Below are 18,569 nucleotides of genomic sequence, written 5' to 3'. Positions count from 1 at the left end.
CATTTTAAAGGTGCGATGAACATAGAAAACCATTGCCACACGTTTAGCGACCTCCTGGTTGAAACCATTACATCTCCTTCCCGCCTTCCTGAACCACCCTCCCAAACGCCCGCCCACCCCCACCCCCACCCCCACCCCACCCCACCCCACCCCCCTCCCTCCCTCCCCCCTCCCTCATCAGGCACATGGTATGGTCAATGTTTGGCAGTGGAGAGCTGTTGGCAACGATCATGGAAAACAAAACAACAACAAAGATCTTGGCAACTGGAATACAGTATGATGCTTAACCTGCTTTCACAGCTAAGTCTCTGGAACACAGCTCTGGCACTCTGAATGACGAAACAATGGATATATGAGATACATGGATGGCTTTCTGTGGGGATGAAATGTTTAAGGTATGGATTATTGGCCCGGACCTTGCTCGAATACGTTCTCTTCCTGATCAACAGTAAAATATCGCAGACAGAGTGTGTCAAGCGGAAAGGCGTATTAGCTCCTAATCTCTAGGATGTATGAGAGAAAACCTGACTCTCTGAACCTACAGTCAGCCAGCTGTTTGACCTTGCCCTCTGAGGTGACAAAACTGGCCGTTTCAGCAAATAAGGAATGAAAGGAACACTTACTGATACGTAGGGGAAAAAACGCTATCTAAAACACTGACAGAAATATATAAAATAAAGCTTGAAAATAAAGTGTAACTATTTATGTATATGCTCATGAAAACTCTTATATATTTTTATGTACACGTACATATCTGTCTATTGTTTATATATCAATATATCTATTTAAAGTATAACTTAACTCTCACACTTAAACCCCCAGAAGTTCCTCTGAAGGCACAGATCTAAGCTCTGCAAACTCTCTGCATCTCACACTAAGGGAGTGTAAGGACCGCTGAGCTTAGATCCGCACTAAAATCAACCTCATCCCACGCTAACGTGAGCAGGAAAAGGGGCAGGGCTTGGTTGCACTTCCTGTTTTACGTCTCCTTTTACGTTTCCTCTCTCTTCTTTCGTTTGTTTTTTTGTCTTTTCTTTCTGTTGTTTTTTACAGTTAGCACCTTATGTAAATCAAACAATAGAAAAAATAATGTGATAGCATATACGAATGTGCAAATGTACAACAATAAAAATACTACAAAGATACATTTTTTCCAAAAATACAAGTGATATAACATGGATAGAAAAAAAATAACGTAACACAAACCAGTAAAAGATGAAAAAAAGAAAACAACTTAAAGCATGCACTTGATCCTTTAGTGTGTGGGAAGGGTATAAAAAGATTGGGTAAGGAAAGTCAGAATAGAACAGGGCTATGTTTGGGGTAGCTGATTGGTGTGACCACAGGCTCTAGCCTTGAATCTTGCGCAGGATTTCGGTGGAGACAGGTGGGTGGAAGTTGATGGTGTGGTGTCTCAGGCCCTGCGAGGTCTTGTAGCTCTTGCCACAGCGACACTTGAAGGGCTTCCTCACACGGATCTGCGTGCGGTGGCCGTTCTTGGCGTGGTACTTGATACCATTCACATTCTGATGAGGCGGAACAGGAGAAGAGGGGCACAGAGATAAAGAAGGAAAGGGGAGAAGGGTCACGGGTACTACTTCTTATTATATCATATTGCATGTCAAAACCCTTGTTTAACTTGCAGTATTTAACATGGATTCAGCCTGTTTATCGTTATAGTATCATACAAATCACTGCTAAACCACGGCATTACGCAAGATCTTGTGTATATAGAGATGTTGCCATAAAGTTTTTTTTTTTGCCATTAATCCAGATCTAGGTAACTCATTTAATAAAGGATACATGCAGGACATGTACTACACACAAGATCAATCCATGTTTTGAGTATGAGAGGTTTATGTCTGAAACTCAACCCGTCATACTGTATATCATGCCCATTAGGTAGCCCATTAACCTCATGCTATTGCAAAATCTTAGAAACTGTTCTGCAGTTGTTCTTAGAGACCAAATCATATACTGTTCCATCATGTTAAAACCCACGTCCCTGTCTCAAAGTGGTATAATGGTTTAATGCTAGTACTTAACACAAACTGGGACAGACACCCAACCCCAATCCTGCAATTAGGTTCGGGACATTCCGACTTGCATATTTGCTTAACAGAGTTCACCACTTCAGAAATGATTTTAACAAAATTATCACTGCAATGTTTATTCTACAAAGCCTTTGTGAAACTTTGAAGTTTTGAAGCTTTTCGTTTAAAAAATAAATGCACCAAGTCACATTCAACAATCATGTTCAAGGACCTGAGTATGACAAGAGTAAAATCTATTATTTTGACAACTTCTACTATTGTGTGATGTTAAATTTATAACCATCCTATAGTAACTCTTAAGTTATTACTAAAACCTTTCTTAGCCTTTTTAGCCACGCTAGCAGCGTAGCTGCAAGGATGCCGATGTTGGTCTCTTGTTCAGTCCAACACTCTGATCCAGACTGAAATCTCACAATCTACTCGATGAATTGCCGTGAAATATTGCACAGACATTTGTCTTTCCATGACAATGTATCCTACTTACTTTTGGTAATACCTTGACTTTTTCCTCTGGCACCACCATGAGGTTGATATTTGTGATTTGTGCCTAGGTACACTGTCCCAAAGCTGCTAGTATGGCTGTGGACTCTTAGTCTTGTTTTATCAAAACTAAACAATATCAGACCTGCGTCAAACCCTGGTGAGAGGCAGGGTGATGAAGTCAGATTAGATAACATACTGTATGTGGACCCATTCAGATCAACAGCAAATGTGGCTTTATCCCATGTCACAGTTTTAGTTTAAAAAAAATGTATGAAACAGTAATGTCCTCACAGTTTCCATTAATTCAAGAGCAGGGACAACGAGCTGAAAGAGCTAATTCAACCAAAGCAAATATACCATGACATATTTATTACAGCTTACAATCACAATATTCTGGATTTATAATGTGTTTTTTCACACATTGTGTCCAGACGTGACACTCAGACAAAAGCTCCAGTGTGTCCTATAACTGTGTGGCTGCGACTGACCTCTCAATTCTCCAGTGTAGCCTTACCTTGTATCTCTTCTTACAGCCGGGGACGGGGCAGGCGAACGGCTTCTCCTCTCCCCCATTCATGCACATGGAGCTGAGGATGGACTCAGAGCTGATGGCGCTTTCTGTGGTCCACGACTCATCGCTGTCCGACTCCTCGTAGTCTACCTCCTCTTCATCATATTCACTGCCTGGAGGCACAATGGGGAAACGCATAACAAAAAAATCTAGTCATCCCAGATGAAATATGGATGGGGTTTACCCAAAAGGGCATCATGCTCTGGGAATTTACCAGAGAAGTGATATGTGACTTTTCATTAATACTTTTCTCTGTATTCTGCTCCGCTTTTGATGCATTAGCAGCCCACACGTCACTGAAAGCAGCTGCTCAGACAGAACAGGAGGGGATTACATGTGTGTATCTGCTTCTGTGTGTGTGTGTGTGTGTGTGTGTGTGTGTGTGTGTGTGTGTGTGTGTGTGTGCCTGTGAGTCAAAACACAGTGATTGGCACTGAGAAAGAGATCATTAAGTGGGAGTGATCTCCATTGCTCAGTCTGGAAAAAGTGCAGAACATTTTCCACTCACATGCATGCACACACACACACACACACACACACACACACACACACACACACACACACACACACACACACACACACACACACACAGGCATTCACATGACACATTACTGAAATGTTCAGACAAACACACACACACACACACACACAGGCTTTCACATGACACATTGCTGAATGTTCAGACACACACACACACATAAAGGCCAACTGACCCCCCACCATCTCACAGGAAATGCTGCACCTCAGCATGAGGAAATGGATGGCACCCTGGCACATGTTGAAAGAGGGCGTGTGTGTGTGTGTGTGTGTGTGTGTGTGTGTGTGTGTGTGTGTGTGTGTGTGTGTGTGTGTGTGTGTGTGTGTGTGTGTGTGTGTGCGTGTGTGTGTGTGTGTGTGTGTGTGTGTGTGTGTGTGTGTGTGTGTGAAGCCATGCTGGTGTATAAGCAGAGACCTAACACTATGTTTGGAACCATTTGGGCTGGAATTGGACATCTGCTTCTGGGCTGTGCAACACACAGCCCCATGCGAACATACAGTGTGACAGCTGCTGTGTAATTAGCAGAGTGTTGACTGGTCTGTTCACTGCAGGAGCCACCTAACCCAGCACACAAAACAACACACACATGCATGCATACAGAAGCAGACAGTTGTTGGGGTTTTAGCCTCTTCCACTTTCCAGTCTGGAAGAAGATTTTTCCACATGATTTAAAAGTTTGAGGAAATACTGGCATGAAATGTCCAAACATTTCCAACCTATTACAAAATAGCTTTTCATGTTTAAAAGTGAATAATTTGTGGTTTCTATTTACAGGTTGCATTAGTGAACAAACGGTGAGCTGGCTCATGCTCTCTTAGCAGATATGCTGAACTTATGTTTTGAGATTTCCTGCTCAGTCACCGGGTATGAAATAAGCTGCATTCCATTTAGGTTACAAAGGACTCCACTTGCTCATCAGTACTGTCTGAATTTGATGAATATGCTCCCGATGGCAAAACCATAACTCTAAGCTTTTTCTGTCACTGCCAGTGGGGTTAATTTGCATTAATTTCAACACCTCCATTCACTCCACACATATAAGCAATCCATCTTTCTTCCCCTCAAACACATATTTCTACACACACACCTGTCGTACCTGTAGGTGTGCTGCTGCGGAAGGAGGAGGAAGGGGTGATGGGGGGCGTGACGGGAGGCGTCAGGTTACCGCTGGTGTGGCGAGGAGGCGTGGCCGTGCTGTTCCTGGACACTCCACCTGTGATGGACAGGGACAGTTTGGGCGCGGCCTTCTTTTTCATGGTCTCCTGCTCCCGGCGTGCCGCATCTGTCATGAACCTGACAGCACAAATATGGTGTAATCAGTCAATGCTGCGATATGTCCCTGCTACAACCCAACCGACACTGCTTTTTTCGGCACAATAATGACATTGATATTTGGGAGTTATCTGATAAAATATCTGATAAAAATGACTATTGGCCGATATATTGTTAACAACAAACTGCCCTGATATGGATCCCTTAGATTTTTCCTTAGCGGGACATATTACGTTTGAAAAATTTGTCAGTGCTCTCTGGTGGACGAACTACTGTATTCAATGGTGACACTGTCTCTACTGTGACTACTGACAGATCTAGACTCTACATCTGCAAAATTATGGGTCAAGCTCTAGTCCCTGCATTTAATATTATTCACCAACAGACCTTCCATGTTACAGTCATCTTGATGTCAACTTATAAATGTGGTTAACGTTGGTGAAACAAATGATCACACCTTGCCAACCTACTGAACTGCCAAACCGCATTCAAAAAAATCATATTATTCATTTGATCTATCAATCTTTACTTTTATTATAATTTATAATTAACAGGGTAATTCTGGTTAATTACAACTTGGGTCTTATTTTTATAGTACTATAGTACTTTAGTATAACACTGTACTTAAAGTAATTGCTGAGATCTTGGAAAACGCACACATCACTATAATGAAAGATGGGACAAGAATGTGGTGAGACAATCAGACAGATTGTAAAAAAGGCAACGGTTTAGCCAGATTATCGAAGGCACTTTATCTAGAGGTAAAATGAAAAGTGAGCATACCTGAGATGTTGGCAATAATCCCTTTTACTGCGAGGAAAACTATGCATGCACAACTATGGCACGTATGTTATGAGAAAACTGAACAAGGAAGTCATTCTTCAAACTGTGCCAACAGTTTGGGTAATAACCTCACCAATCACCTCTGTTTTCTTTCCCAAATGAATTCAGGTTTGTTTAAAACCTGTCTGATCAACTAACCGCTGGTGTTTCCTGCCCCGTCTAACTTCTTTTTGAGATGAAGTCGGAAATGTCCTTGGTGAGTACAATAGAATTTATGACCCAAGTTGTAACTAAGTAGAATTATACATTAATAGAACCCTATTTCTCTGTATTATTCTTAACTCTACTCTTGGTTGTGCTTTGTAACTGTCTATAGTGTTATTTGTTGCTACAATAGGAGCTATTAAGGTTTAATATCATCTTGTTATGGCTTTTCTGTAGACAATTGCTTTGAGAGGAAAGTCTGAGCATTAACAAGACAAAATTGAGCTGCTAAATGACCTGCCCCTTTAAATATACAGTCATCACAACATTGTACAGTAAATACAGATGACATTTACAACCTCACCACTCTAACAATTACCCCAGAAAACAAACCTCACTTTCTCTTTCTCTCTCTCTCTCTGTTTTACCGTTATCTTTCTCAATGTTGCATCTTGGAGTGATTTAATGGGACATTAAGTGGGATGTGAGACATTGGTTCACCACACAAAAACACACATGCTGTAATCCTGAAATGCTGCCTTTGGCTGTGCCGCTTGCAGCGTATGGAATCAGGGCTGACTGTCTTGTGTGGTTTCTCTGTGCTGGTCTGTAGATGAGTCACTGCTGCCTCTATGGGAAGACATCAGTCCTTTGAGCTGCTCCCCGCAAGCCACATGAACACACACTCACGCACATATAAACAGTCTTTCTCTGGCGGAGCAATGCTGCCCTCTGTAGACAGACACCTTTGGTTAAGTGTGTGTGAATGTGTGTGTACCTGTTTATGTAGCTTAGGGCCAGATAAGTGGGCTGCTGTTGCTCCTGCTTTTCCAGAACCCTCGGATCTGTGTCTGAGAGAGAGAGAGAGAGAGACATTCAGATTAATCACCGCTCTCTGTGGAGGGAAAATGTGTGAATACTCTTAGTATGCAGCTGACTCACATATCTATTCTTCCTGCCAAACTGGCTGATGGATTACTGGATGTTTCTCACACTGCGTTCTCTGTATTAGTCCATAATATGTGGCAGCCTGCAGATAGATTTCGAATACTTTCATAAGTGGCGCATTATCACGCCAGCGCCAAGCTCTCCCTAATTTAGTACCAATGCCTTTCCCTAAGTGACCTAAGGCTGCTTAATCATCGCCGGAGTCTGAATGCAGTAAAGAGGAAATTTGTCCTAAAGAATGATGGAGCGAATTGGAGGCTGTGATGAACGTACACAGTGTATTACTCAAAACACACAGACGCTTTTTCTAGTTGACTTGCTAAGTCAGTAACACTACAGCAGGCAACTTCCACGGCCCGAGGGAAGCTGTGTCAACTTCAAAGCCCCCTTTCCCACCCCCTGGAAAACAGGAGCAAGTGTGCAGGAAAACACTGCAGCTGGGTGCATCGGTGAAGTGCCAGTGCCATCAAGTGTTCAACGGGGGAACATTCGGAAGAATCCAAACTAAAAAACTGGTAGGTTTATGCCATGGCGTGCATGTCCATGTCTACGCGTGTGTGCATGTAGGCATAATTGCATCTTTATATGTAATGGCTAGCAGATGTATTGCACTTCAGATCCAAGAACTGGGTCATCTCTGTGCAACAATTAACAACACACTCCTGGACGCTCCTTCCAACTAATCCCAAGTGTATGTGCTTGCGTGCTGGCCTTCTGAGCCCTTTGGTTTTCAGGCTTTCACACCTCATAATTTAAAAAGAATGCAGACTTCCCACAGCGCAAAAGAACACCAAGGAGACCAGCAAACAAGAAAACAACCCAGGAAAAAAAATGCACACTACTGCTGCTGCTGTACAGACCGGAGTCCCATACATTTTTACCCATACGAGTTTACATTAAAAACACAAAGCACACTGAAACGGCTAGGTACGGAAATAAAATAGCAGGGGTATGTACCCATAAAAATAAACTTAGGGCTGACACACAAACACACACACATCTGAGGTGGTCCACAGAGGTGGTCTTTGACAGTCTTTTATAGCTGAGCCTTAATAATCCTACCTGCTGCTCAGATGCAGAGACCAGAGCATATGCTCAAGCATGCACACATACACATGCACACACACACACACACACACGTCAACCTACAGCATTGACAAGGCTGAGTCATGAGACATAACAATGTCCTTTTGAAACCCACTTGTTGTAGCAGTGCTGGGGAATAATCTACCACAATATAAATTATTATCAAACATTAATAATAATATCATGATATTTTTGATGTCAGTACATATAAATATAATGTGACGATTTTAAAGGGACAACTACTGAGAAAATTAAAGAAAGTGTGTGTAATAGAGCTGAAACGCTTAGTCAATTCAAAATTTCAAAAATTTACCGAAAACTATTCTGATAATCAACTAATTGTTTTTTCAAGTCATTTTTCAAGCAGAAATGCCAAACATTTTGTTTCCAACTTCTCAAATTTGGGACTTTGCTGCTTTTCCTCATTTTACAATAGTAAACTGAATATCATTTGGTTTTGGACTGACAAAACAACTGATCAATCAAATTAATCAGAAGATTAATCAACAATGAAAATAAATCTCGATTTCAGATCTTGTTTGTGGTATGGAAATCACCAAAAAGACAGAGGCATTCATTGCTTCTTTAACTCTGCTGGAATGGTAAAATAAGCTCAGAAACTAATCTCTTAAACATAATGTAGCCCTCAAGTCTGTTTTCATAAACTAGTGATTATTTTCATGATCTGTGAATGTCGTCTAGATTTCAATAGATGAATTCCAACGTCTATAGAGTGTCTTAAACAGTAAAAAATGAAGATAACAATTTCCCACAGCCAAAAGTGGAGTCTTCAAATTGCTCTTTTTGTCTGACTAACATATATACAGCATTCCAAAGATTTTCACTTTACACTCACATAAGTCAGAGGAAAAGAAGATTCATATTTGAGAGGCTGAACCCACTGAATGTTTGGCATTATACCTTGATGAATTACTTCAAAAATTAATCAATTATCAAGATTGTTGTTGATAAATGATCTTTAGAACGCTAAGTCGATTAATTACCTTTTAAGCATTGTAGTCATTATATTACCAAGCTCTCACTTGAAAAGCGTAGGTCTGCAATGATGAACCCGGAGTCAAACTTCTATATGGTAGGATATATTCCGAAGTAACATGAGCCGGGTATTAAAGAACATGAACCAGCAGGAAAAAAAAACAGAGTTATTAAACTTTGAATGTACAAGGAGCGCAAGATTTACCCTTAAGATGAGGTGTGTGTGTGTGTGTGTGTGTGTGTGTGTGTGTGTGTGTGCGTGCGTGTGTATAGAGAGGAAGGGTGGAGGCGGGGTGTTGGTGGAAATGGAGTAAGCCAGGTGCATGGACAGAGCTGCAGTAAATGTTCACCGGTTTTATGACTTCCGCTCACCTAACAGGACAGGAAGCTAACACACTGCTGATCCTGCCGCTGGAGCAGGAGGGGAACCTGCACATCCACACTCACACACGTTTCACACCAAAACACACAGAAAACTACATGGATATCAACTTTCACTGATTCCATTCCAAAGTTTTATTTTTAACCTGTGCACTGCCAGCAGCCTACTCTGTGTGTGTTCTCCATCTACATGTTTGCATGTTTCAGTAAATGTGTCTTGCATTTCTGAGACATTGCGGAGTCTCCGGGGTCTATAAATATCTCCCTAATCAGCATTCCTGTCAATAAAAGCAGCACCCAATCAACAGCAGCTCCAAGCATCTCGACACAGACAGCCTTCTCTCGCCAGCGGCGCACTGCTGCCCCCTGCTGAATACAAAGTGTGTGCATGTGTCCATTTGTACAGTATGTGAACATGTGTATGGGTCTGTTTGTGTGTGTGTGTGTGTGTGTGCGTGCGTGTGTGTATGTGTGTGTCTGTATGCACGTGTGACTGTGTTGAAACCAGGCCAAGAATGCATGGCTTGTTTTGCAGGCTGCTAATTAAGCCACAGAGAGCATTTTAACGTGTTTCTAGAGCAGCAGGCAACCGGATGGAAGGAGAGGCGAGGAGGAGGAGGAGAGTGAGCAAGGGGGGATATGGGTAGGGGAAATGGCAAACTTCTCTGTAATTACACTTCCCAGAGCTTAGTCGGGCGCTCGGGCCCTACAACTTCCGAGAGGTGAACTGTGTGACTGTGAGCATGTGTGGATGTATGTGTAGCATGAAAAGAGAGGGGCTACAGTTTCCAGTTTAGGATGCCAATCCACTAATTGTTCCGCTACACCCTGACAGGTCATTCAGGAAGTATGGTGAACACACTCTCACACACACAAACACACGCCCCTTCCCCTGTCACACCTTTGAAAGTACGATGCGAAACAAGCTGGCATTTAGGGCTGGAATATAAAGTTTTAATCATTATCATGACATTATCCATGAGTGTTTATTTATTTTTTTTTGTTTTAGACTATTGGTCAGATAAAACAAGACATACCTTGTCTTGGACTTTAGGACATAGTGATGCCATTTTCAATATTTTCTGAGATTTTGTAGAAGACAATATTTAACACATACATTTTAAACAAAAATAAACACTAGTTGAAGTCCTTCATATAAAATAATCAAATTTATATTCAAAACAATGAACTGTTACACATGACACCAAACAGAAAACTGCAAGAGAATATCATGATAAATGACAATTATTTTCCATTATTAAGTAGTTTCTTGATTAATAAACTAATGTTGCCTCTGAAATTTCTGAAATTATACAGAAAATGACTATGACAGATTCACATGATTCAAGGTGATGGCTTCACATGCCTTGTTGTGTCTGACCAAATATCCAAAACCCAAAGATATTCAATTTCCTATCATGTAAGAGAAGGAAAAGCAGCAAACCTTCACATTTGAGATGCTGCAACCAGAGAGTTTTGAAAAGTTGCTTGATAAATGACTTAAACGATGAACTGATTGTCAAAATTGCTGCCAATTAATTTCGTCTGCCGGCTAATCAATGAATTGATTCATAATTTCAGCTCTGAAGATCAATTCATCACGAAAATATGAATTGCCCGGCTCCACTGGCAACACCAAAGAAACAAATACTGCTCAAAGAAAACTTCTGTTAATTCCCCTAATATGTCCTTAAATATGCACTTACATCCTATTAAAAAAAAAAAAAACTAACAAAAGGGGTTCATGGTTACAGCTTCTTCAACACATTGTGTTTGCACTGCCTTTTCTTTGAGCCAGGGCAAATAAAGGGCTACAGCCAAAACTGTCCCGAGGGCTGAATGATTACATCTTCAAAAATTACTGCAGGTTCATTATCAGCATGCTTCAGCAGAGTTTACATTATTACACATTATTACAACACAACTAACACAATGCCGATCTGGCTTAAGTCACAGGTCAGCCTTTGATTCTAGATGTTCCAAAAAAACAAAACAAATCCAGATGAAAAAAAAAATCCAAATAAATTCTGTCCAAACGAAGCTGAGCTGTTTGGGATTTCCCTGTTCTCGCCCCCAAATTTTTCCTTTCTTAACCTTCTCTTTCAAATCTCTTCCCCACTTTTAATCTCTATCTGCCTCCCCCTCCCTGCAAATCTTTGTTGAGGTAAGGGGCAGGTATGTGCTTGTGCAGGTGGGAACACATCACACTGCTGCCATGCACGCAGGCAGACAAGCCTGACATCATTACATTCCTCAGACCTTACCTAGAGTCCGCACACAAAGCCTTCGACAACAACCAAACACAACACTAAACACAGTTCATCTAACCCATTTCCTCTTGCATTCAGCTATTATCTAAACAGTGCGGGTATGTTATTGGAGGGCTTCTATCCTTTCTTCTGGGATGAGGTCAGCACTGGAGACCCACACACTGCCCGGTTTTCTCACGGAAAGGATCACGACAGCATCATCTGGTCTGTTTGCTGCCAGCTATTGTGTGCTGTGTCAGAAGAGGCACAAATCCAAATAAGTAACAAGGTGAGATAATTGAGATACACAGGGCGCCAAACCAAAGTCAGAAGCAAAATCCGGCTTTTTGAGGCTATGCAGCACATAGGCTGTCCCACCACAAGATGGCAGCACAGTCTACTGTAATAACCAAACGTTTGTAGCATTGGCATACATGGATAACTGCACCCTGACCTCAGATGCACTGCCTCACTTTTTCCGCTATTTATGTCTGCTATCACAAGCCCGTTATCACCTCTGCATTATCTGATTTACGGTTACTGCCGTCTTTTTCACTGTCTGTTTATGCACACTGCAGGACAGACCACATATCAAGGCAGTCTATTATCTACAAATCCTCAAACAGCTTATCTGACATCTGATGTGAAGGAACTAGGAGGATCAAATTAGCTTATCTTTTGATTGATTATTGATCACACACCATTGCACCACTTCAAAACCAAAGGGGAGTCAAAGCTAAATGCCACTACCCCACCTCCCCCACCCCACACACTCTCACCTCAATCCCCTCCATCTGTCACACTTATCCCTGTGGTAACTGATCTGCAAGCGGTATTGATTAGACTGTGTGTGATCTTGACACCACTGATGACCAGCCACCGTACACAGCAAGCAGAGGGGCAACTCATTAATTCAAGTGATCTGACTGGTAAACTACCATTCTGCTCAGCTGACGGTTGGGGTCAAAGGTCAAGCTAAGAGGCAGATGGGGCGTATATCTGTGGCTGTGCGTGTTGGGTTGTGTGACTGAGAAAACATATCTATCCTTACCTTTCTGTCAGATTAGATCTTGTAAAATTAGTTTACGGGTGGGTTATGGGAAACATTGTGGTCTGTGTAACCACAGGTGTTTGAAGCAGATCCTTGGAGCATATGGTAGGATGAAGAGCGGTCCACAAGACCAAGCTCCACTTTCCCCTACAAACACAGTCACACAAAACTTCAACCCCTTTTAAAACATCGGCACATCAGTCCCGCCCCGCATGTGATGAGACATCAGGCGCTCGGTGTCCTCACCACAGCTGGCCGCTTCGGAGCGCTCTTTGTTAGTGAGACAGCAGGTGTGCAATAACTCAGCCAATATACTGCCCCCAACCCCTTTAGAGACTGCCAGTTGCCATGGAGACAGGCTCAATGAAGCATCCATTTTAACCCCCTCATCCCCTAAAAAAAAAAAACCTCCTGAGGATGGATACACACCACAAATAATGATTAGCTAACATCAACTTTGTTACAGATTTGTGTTTTGTTTTTGTGTTTTGGTGGTTCTCAGTTCCCTAAATATAACATATAACCCTTTTTATTGTGTATTTTGCTACGGTGGATGGCAGGTTAATGTACAAGAGTGGATTATTTGTTCAGAGGGGGGAATTTGATCTGTGCTTCAAATAGTGTTAAATATTCAACAAGCATTACATTGCAGAGTACTAATTAGACTACATGTGAATGCTTTTCCACTGCCATATCAAGGCAATAGCAAGGGATCACTCCATCATTAAAAGAGGGCAATGCTAATGAATTAAAGTCATACACACCCTTGCTAATGTTTTATTTACTAAGCCCTCATCTAACAGCCATATCTTATAACATTTTTTTAACATTGTAATTAAAACCTAATATCTTCTTTTTTTTTCCTTGATATGCCACATCATTTGCCAAATTCAGTGATGCTGGGAAGTGAATAACAGGAGGACCACTCACACATAACCCCTAATTATTTTTTTTTCCTGCTGTTAAATGGAATGGGAAAACTGACTGTGGCAGTCTATGCATCGCCCGGTGACCGTTATCAGAGGATTTACGGTCAGATGGAAATCTAACGGGGCGAGCAACAAGTTGAAGCTTGTGCATGTGGAAGAAAATGCGATTACGTCGCCGCACGTCTGACACCTTTTGGCTTAATTTGATACAGTGTCGGTGGTAATTGAGTGACACCAGCATAATCGGAAAGCACTGCAAAAGGTGATGCCTTGATGAGTCGAGACACCTGAGGTGACAAAAGCGACAGACTTTTCGGCAGCCCGATACGCACGCGGCGTGAGAGGAGCCCCGGCTGCCATGCATCAGGCCTGGAAACGTAAATACACTCTTCTCAAACGTTAGCTGAGAAACCGCTGCCTGGTCGGGATGCTAGTTACACCTAGGAGACCTACGCGGCCCTCGTAGTCGAGTTACCGCTGCAAAAGGTGACTAGTACAGCTACAGCAAAATGAAACGAAGAGGCGGACACTTATTTCACTGAGAAGTATTGCTTTTCTAAAGAAATAAAGTCCCGCGGCGCCGAATACCTCCCACGCCGACGAGCTTCGACGGGCAGCGAGCGGCAGGGATAGCGTAGTGCAAAGCCGAGCCTATCTGCGTTTAGCTAACTAGCTAGGGCGCTGGCTAATGCCAGCTAGCTGCCTAGCTCCGTCTCCCCCTCCGGCCCGACTCACCGATGTGATTGTCCTCGATGTGGACGATGAGCTCGGCGAGAGACTCGAACTGGAGACCGCAGCCCCCGAACCTGCAGGAATTAGAAAAGAAAGAAGCGGCGGCGATGCCCGTCATGTTTTCCGCGATGGTGCATTCACCGGGTGGAGGGGGGGGGGGGGGGGGAGTTCGGGGAACCGGGGTGGTGAACGAGGAGGCAGAGGCTTCGGGTCCGGGGTGGGAGCAGGACAGAGCGCCGAGAGGTGGAGCAGACACCGGGTGGACAGACAGGACAGCGGCGGACGCAGCTGGGAGGCAGGCGGGACGGTGGGGTTGGGGGTGGGGATGGGGGGAGGAGAAGGAGGAGGAGGCCTGGCTGGTGGCAGCTACGTCACGACCTGCCTACCTGTTGGGATCTTTTTCGTTTGTTTGTTTTGTTTTTCTTTGTTTTTTTCATCCCTTATTTTCAAATATTTATATTGTATTTTTTGTTATTATTGGCCTTCCTGTACCGTGTACTTCTTTGTACCTGACATAATACGTAAATCTTTTCTTGAATAAAGTTGAATAAAGCTACCTGTTGGGATCCGACTCTGAGCACTGATATATTGAAATCAAACACACTTAAATCTGGTCTTTATGCTCATGTCCATCAAGCAGAGCTGAAGAGCTAAGGCAGTTCCAAAACATACGTGTGTGTGTGTATATATATATGTATGTATGTAACTGTAAATTAATTGTAAATGTCTAAAATATGTATATGTAAGGAACAGATATGAATGAATTACGAAATATTTAATGTTTCATTTGATGGAAATTTAATAGGAATGTTATAAATATTGATTACCTGTATGGTAATATACTGTAAATTTTGTATTACACTGCCTGTGTTTTAAACATATTTTCATTTACAGTGAAATAGTGTTTAGTAAAGCACCAGGCCTGCACATATGGAAAGATTGGGATGACCGGTTGAAAACTGTACACGGAGAAGTTAAGCAGTCATCCAAAAATTGTATGGAAGAATAAATAAGATTTCATATGAATTAATTTCATATATGCCATCAATTGTAAATGCCCAAACTGAATACGTAAGTAAGAGGAATTAGCATAAAAAAATCACAAATGTCTGTAACATTTTATTGAATTGGAAATTATTTACTGTAGATCACCAGTGGCAGGTAATATAATGTACATTTGTTCTACAGATGATGCTTAACTTGTGGACCAGCCTGTAATAAAACACTAAATAAGAGTCCCATTAGGACTTAAGAGCTTTCAAATTAATAGGCCTGAGCAGTCATCCTCTATGTCATCTATGCAGATGGAAGTCTGGAGGAGGAACCGAGCTCTTGGTGACCACACTCTATTAAACAGGAGTAGTAGCATCATAGTCCCAGAATAACGACTGGCTGTGAACAGGACAGATGCTGACAATCTGCATTCTTCTTTTTATATTCACCATGGTAAATAGTTGCTGTATTACAATTTTTACAAATATTGATTTTTAGTAATGTGCTTGGTATAATATTCTTCTATTGTATTTCTGTTTTAATGTCAATTATGCCTTATGTAGTCACTTTGAATTGCTTATATGTACGAAATGTGCTATATACTGTACATACTTCCCTTAACTTGCCTTTTTGTTTTAATGGAATTGATTCCATTATTACCATGTAATAGCCTGGAGCTGTTTATAAAACCTGTCAAACAACTGCTTTAAAAGAGACCTACTATATATGAAATTTTTGACATATGAAAATAATTTGTTGTTTGTGATATTTTAAATTATTGTTGTTTATTTTCCATCACTGGCAAAATTGCCCAGAGATAATTTCAGACTGTAGTAAAAATTAGGGGGTGTTATAATACAACTGTACACAACACACGCGTGTGTGTATCAATATACACACAATAAGAGTTGCATAACCCAATGACAACAGAATCTATTAGATCCATAAAGTTTACTGATTAATGTTACCCTGTAATGGCTCAGTGGTGAGGAGAGACCCTTGTAGTGTGTGTAAGTGTGTGTGGCTCCCAGAGAGAGGAGAATGTCCTTAAATCACTGGAGTTTGCTAACTAGGGCCGGCTGGCCTCTGTTGGACCTGTTAATCGAGCGTTAAAATGGCCTGTCATAAACCACTGGCCAGAGACTTCAGCAAACAACCTTAAGACTTCGGAACACACTCGCTCTTTTTCTGACTGCCCTCTGCCTACCCAACCATAAGAAACACAGCGACACACACACAAAATATTAAATACACACGGATTCACTGCAACCAATGGGTACCAAGTGTGTTACAAGCACACGCACACTCAAACAAACAACATGACATCACCAACATCCACAGTCTTGCTCACATGTACAGTATAGAAATTCAGTGACTTCACCAGCCTAACACAGATGTTCTCTCTTACACACAAAGATGAAGGCACACACTCAACATAAACACACTCATTATACACACATGGTGTATCAGACCTGTCACAGTGACGCAGTTCCCAGCACAATTACGTAAATGAGAAGTACTAGCATGTGTTGTGAAATGCAAAAGAGAAGGGGAGAGACACAGAGAGAGTTTATGGTGCATGACATCATCTGATCTGAGGTCTGTGGGTGGCGCACAATGTAGCAGTTTGGGATAAGTTTCAAACTAACGTGGATTTTCGGATTATCAGCCTCTTTTTGCTGAAAACAAACAGTCCAACCAGAGTGATGACCAACACACAACTACATTTTACACGTGTTTTACGGTAGGGAAAAAACCAAATCTGACAAACATACACCACACACTCACCAGCGGTATGCTCTTGAGTGGATCTGCATGTGAGGGCAGAGTTGGATGTAAATTTAACTCTAACCATTACATAACCGGATGACTGTAACTTGTACACTTGGATGCTGCTTAAATTTCTCTTTCCATTTACTTTTTAAGTCCCGGATTACTCTGCAATTCATGGATAGCAACAGTCAAAAAACCACAATGTATCGCGTCAACGAATGAGCCAGATAAGTGATGTAGCCACAGTGAGCATAATGCTACATCCGCAGTGAGGTCGGCAAGTTTGTTTTACCTTTGACCTGAAACACCGTATTTTTACAGACAAGGTGACATCAAGCCCCGAGCAGGCAGCTCTTTAAAAGCTCCCAGTCTGGCTGTTAAAAGCAATGCTGAGGTGAAGATGCCAGATGGTAATGACTGGTACTGCCACTGAGTTATGGAGGTAGCGGTAATCTCAGTGGCATTGTCTGCCTCAGGGCAACAGCCAGAGACTTCCTGGCTGCCGTCATACACTTTTTAATGTGACTGTGCACTCTTCGCAGGCACACACACGTGCTGTAAAACATCCCTTATCTTCCCTGAAAACAAAACTCAGTGATTCACATCCACACAGGGGAAGAGCTCAAAACACAGAGTGACATCATCACAACTTCCTGTTTCTTCTCGTTGCCACGGCTACCAGAAATTGAATACTTTAGGCGATTGGTGGATGATGAGTCAGTAGGGTTTGGTCCCATGTTGCACTTCAACCACAACAAAACCATATCCCTCCGTTCAGCTCCAGCCCGACTGGAGCACCGGAAAGCCTGACCAAACATGGCAGAGATATTACTCCATGGTTTAGCTCAGTGGAGATGTGAATGACCACAGTCCCTCCTGGTGTTTTGTGTGGCCAATGGGATTACATGGCATAACATAAAAAAATTCCAAACAGTGGGCATGTATTTGTTTTTGGAAACAGTAATTGATATCAGTGCAATTTGACTGAAAACCATACACAAGCTCGAATACTCCAATACTCAATACTCTCTACTAAAAATCTCCAAACTATACTGTACAGCCTAGAATTAAAGGTCTTCTTTCTATACAAAACACAATGAATAACAACTTCTTTATACTGTGAAGCTCTTCCTGTATAAGATTTGTTTCCTCTACACAAACTTGTGTCAGGACGGGGTGCGACTCTTTGCCCTGATCATGACTTATGACATCATATTAAACACACAATGGCTACCAGTGTGTAGCCATGGATCTACAGATGGTAACAATAAACCCAGTCTATCACAATGTGTTACACTTTATCAATGACATTCTGTCATATGCCTTGGAGTTTTTAAAGATTTATAACCCCTAATGTGTTTTATGATTTTTGTAATACCATCTCTAGGCCTGTTTGTTCATTCTGTTCTTTGCTTGATTGCTGGTTGTCTGACTTAAGATATGTTATTTCTTGTATGCTGGTTGCATGGTTGTCTGATTGTAAATGTTTTTGTTCTCAGGTCTGTCTTGAAAAAGAGATCTTGATC

General features: G+C 41.9%; 1 protein-coding gene across 1 annotated transcript; it reads right to left on the bottom strand.

Moving 5' to 3' along the window:
* Positions 1-172: 172 nt before the first annotated feature.
* jazf1a (JAZF zinc finger 1a) lies at positions 173-14,422 on the bottom strand. The gene is made up of 5 exons (XM_040122777.1): positions 14,281-14,422; positions 6,684-6,756; positions 4,743-4,939; positions 3,052-3,221; positions 173-1,526 (listed from the first exon to the last, which is right to left on the bottom strand). Exons 1-5 carry the CDS (start codon positions 14,393-14,395, stop codon positions 1,350-1,352), a joined length of 732 nt encoding a protein of 243 aa, XP_039978711.1. The 5' UTR covers positions 14,396-14,422; the 3' UTR covers positions 173-1,349.
* Positions 14,423-18,569: the final 4,147 nt, after the last annotated feature.

Source organism: Xiphias gladius, chromosome 24, assembly GCF_016859285.1.
Source record: "Xiphias gladius isolate SHS-SW01 ecotype Sanya breed wild chromosome 24, ASM1685928v1, whole genome shotgun sequence".
Classification (NCBI taxonomy): Eukaryota; Metazoa; Chordata; class Actinopteri; order Istiophoriformes; family Xiphiidae; genus Xiphias; species Xiphias gladius.
The sequence above is the reverse complement of the archived record's forward strand: the minus strand, read 5'-3'. Positions and strand labels throughout refer to the sequence as shown.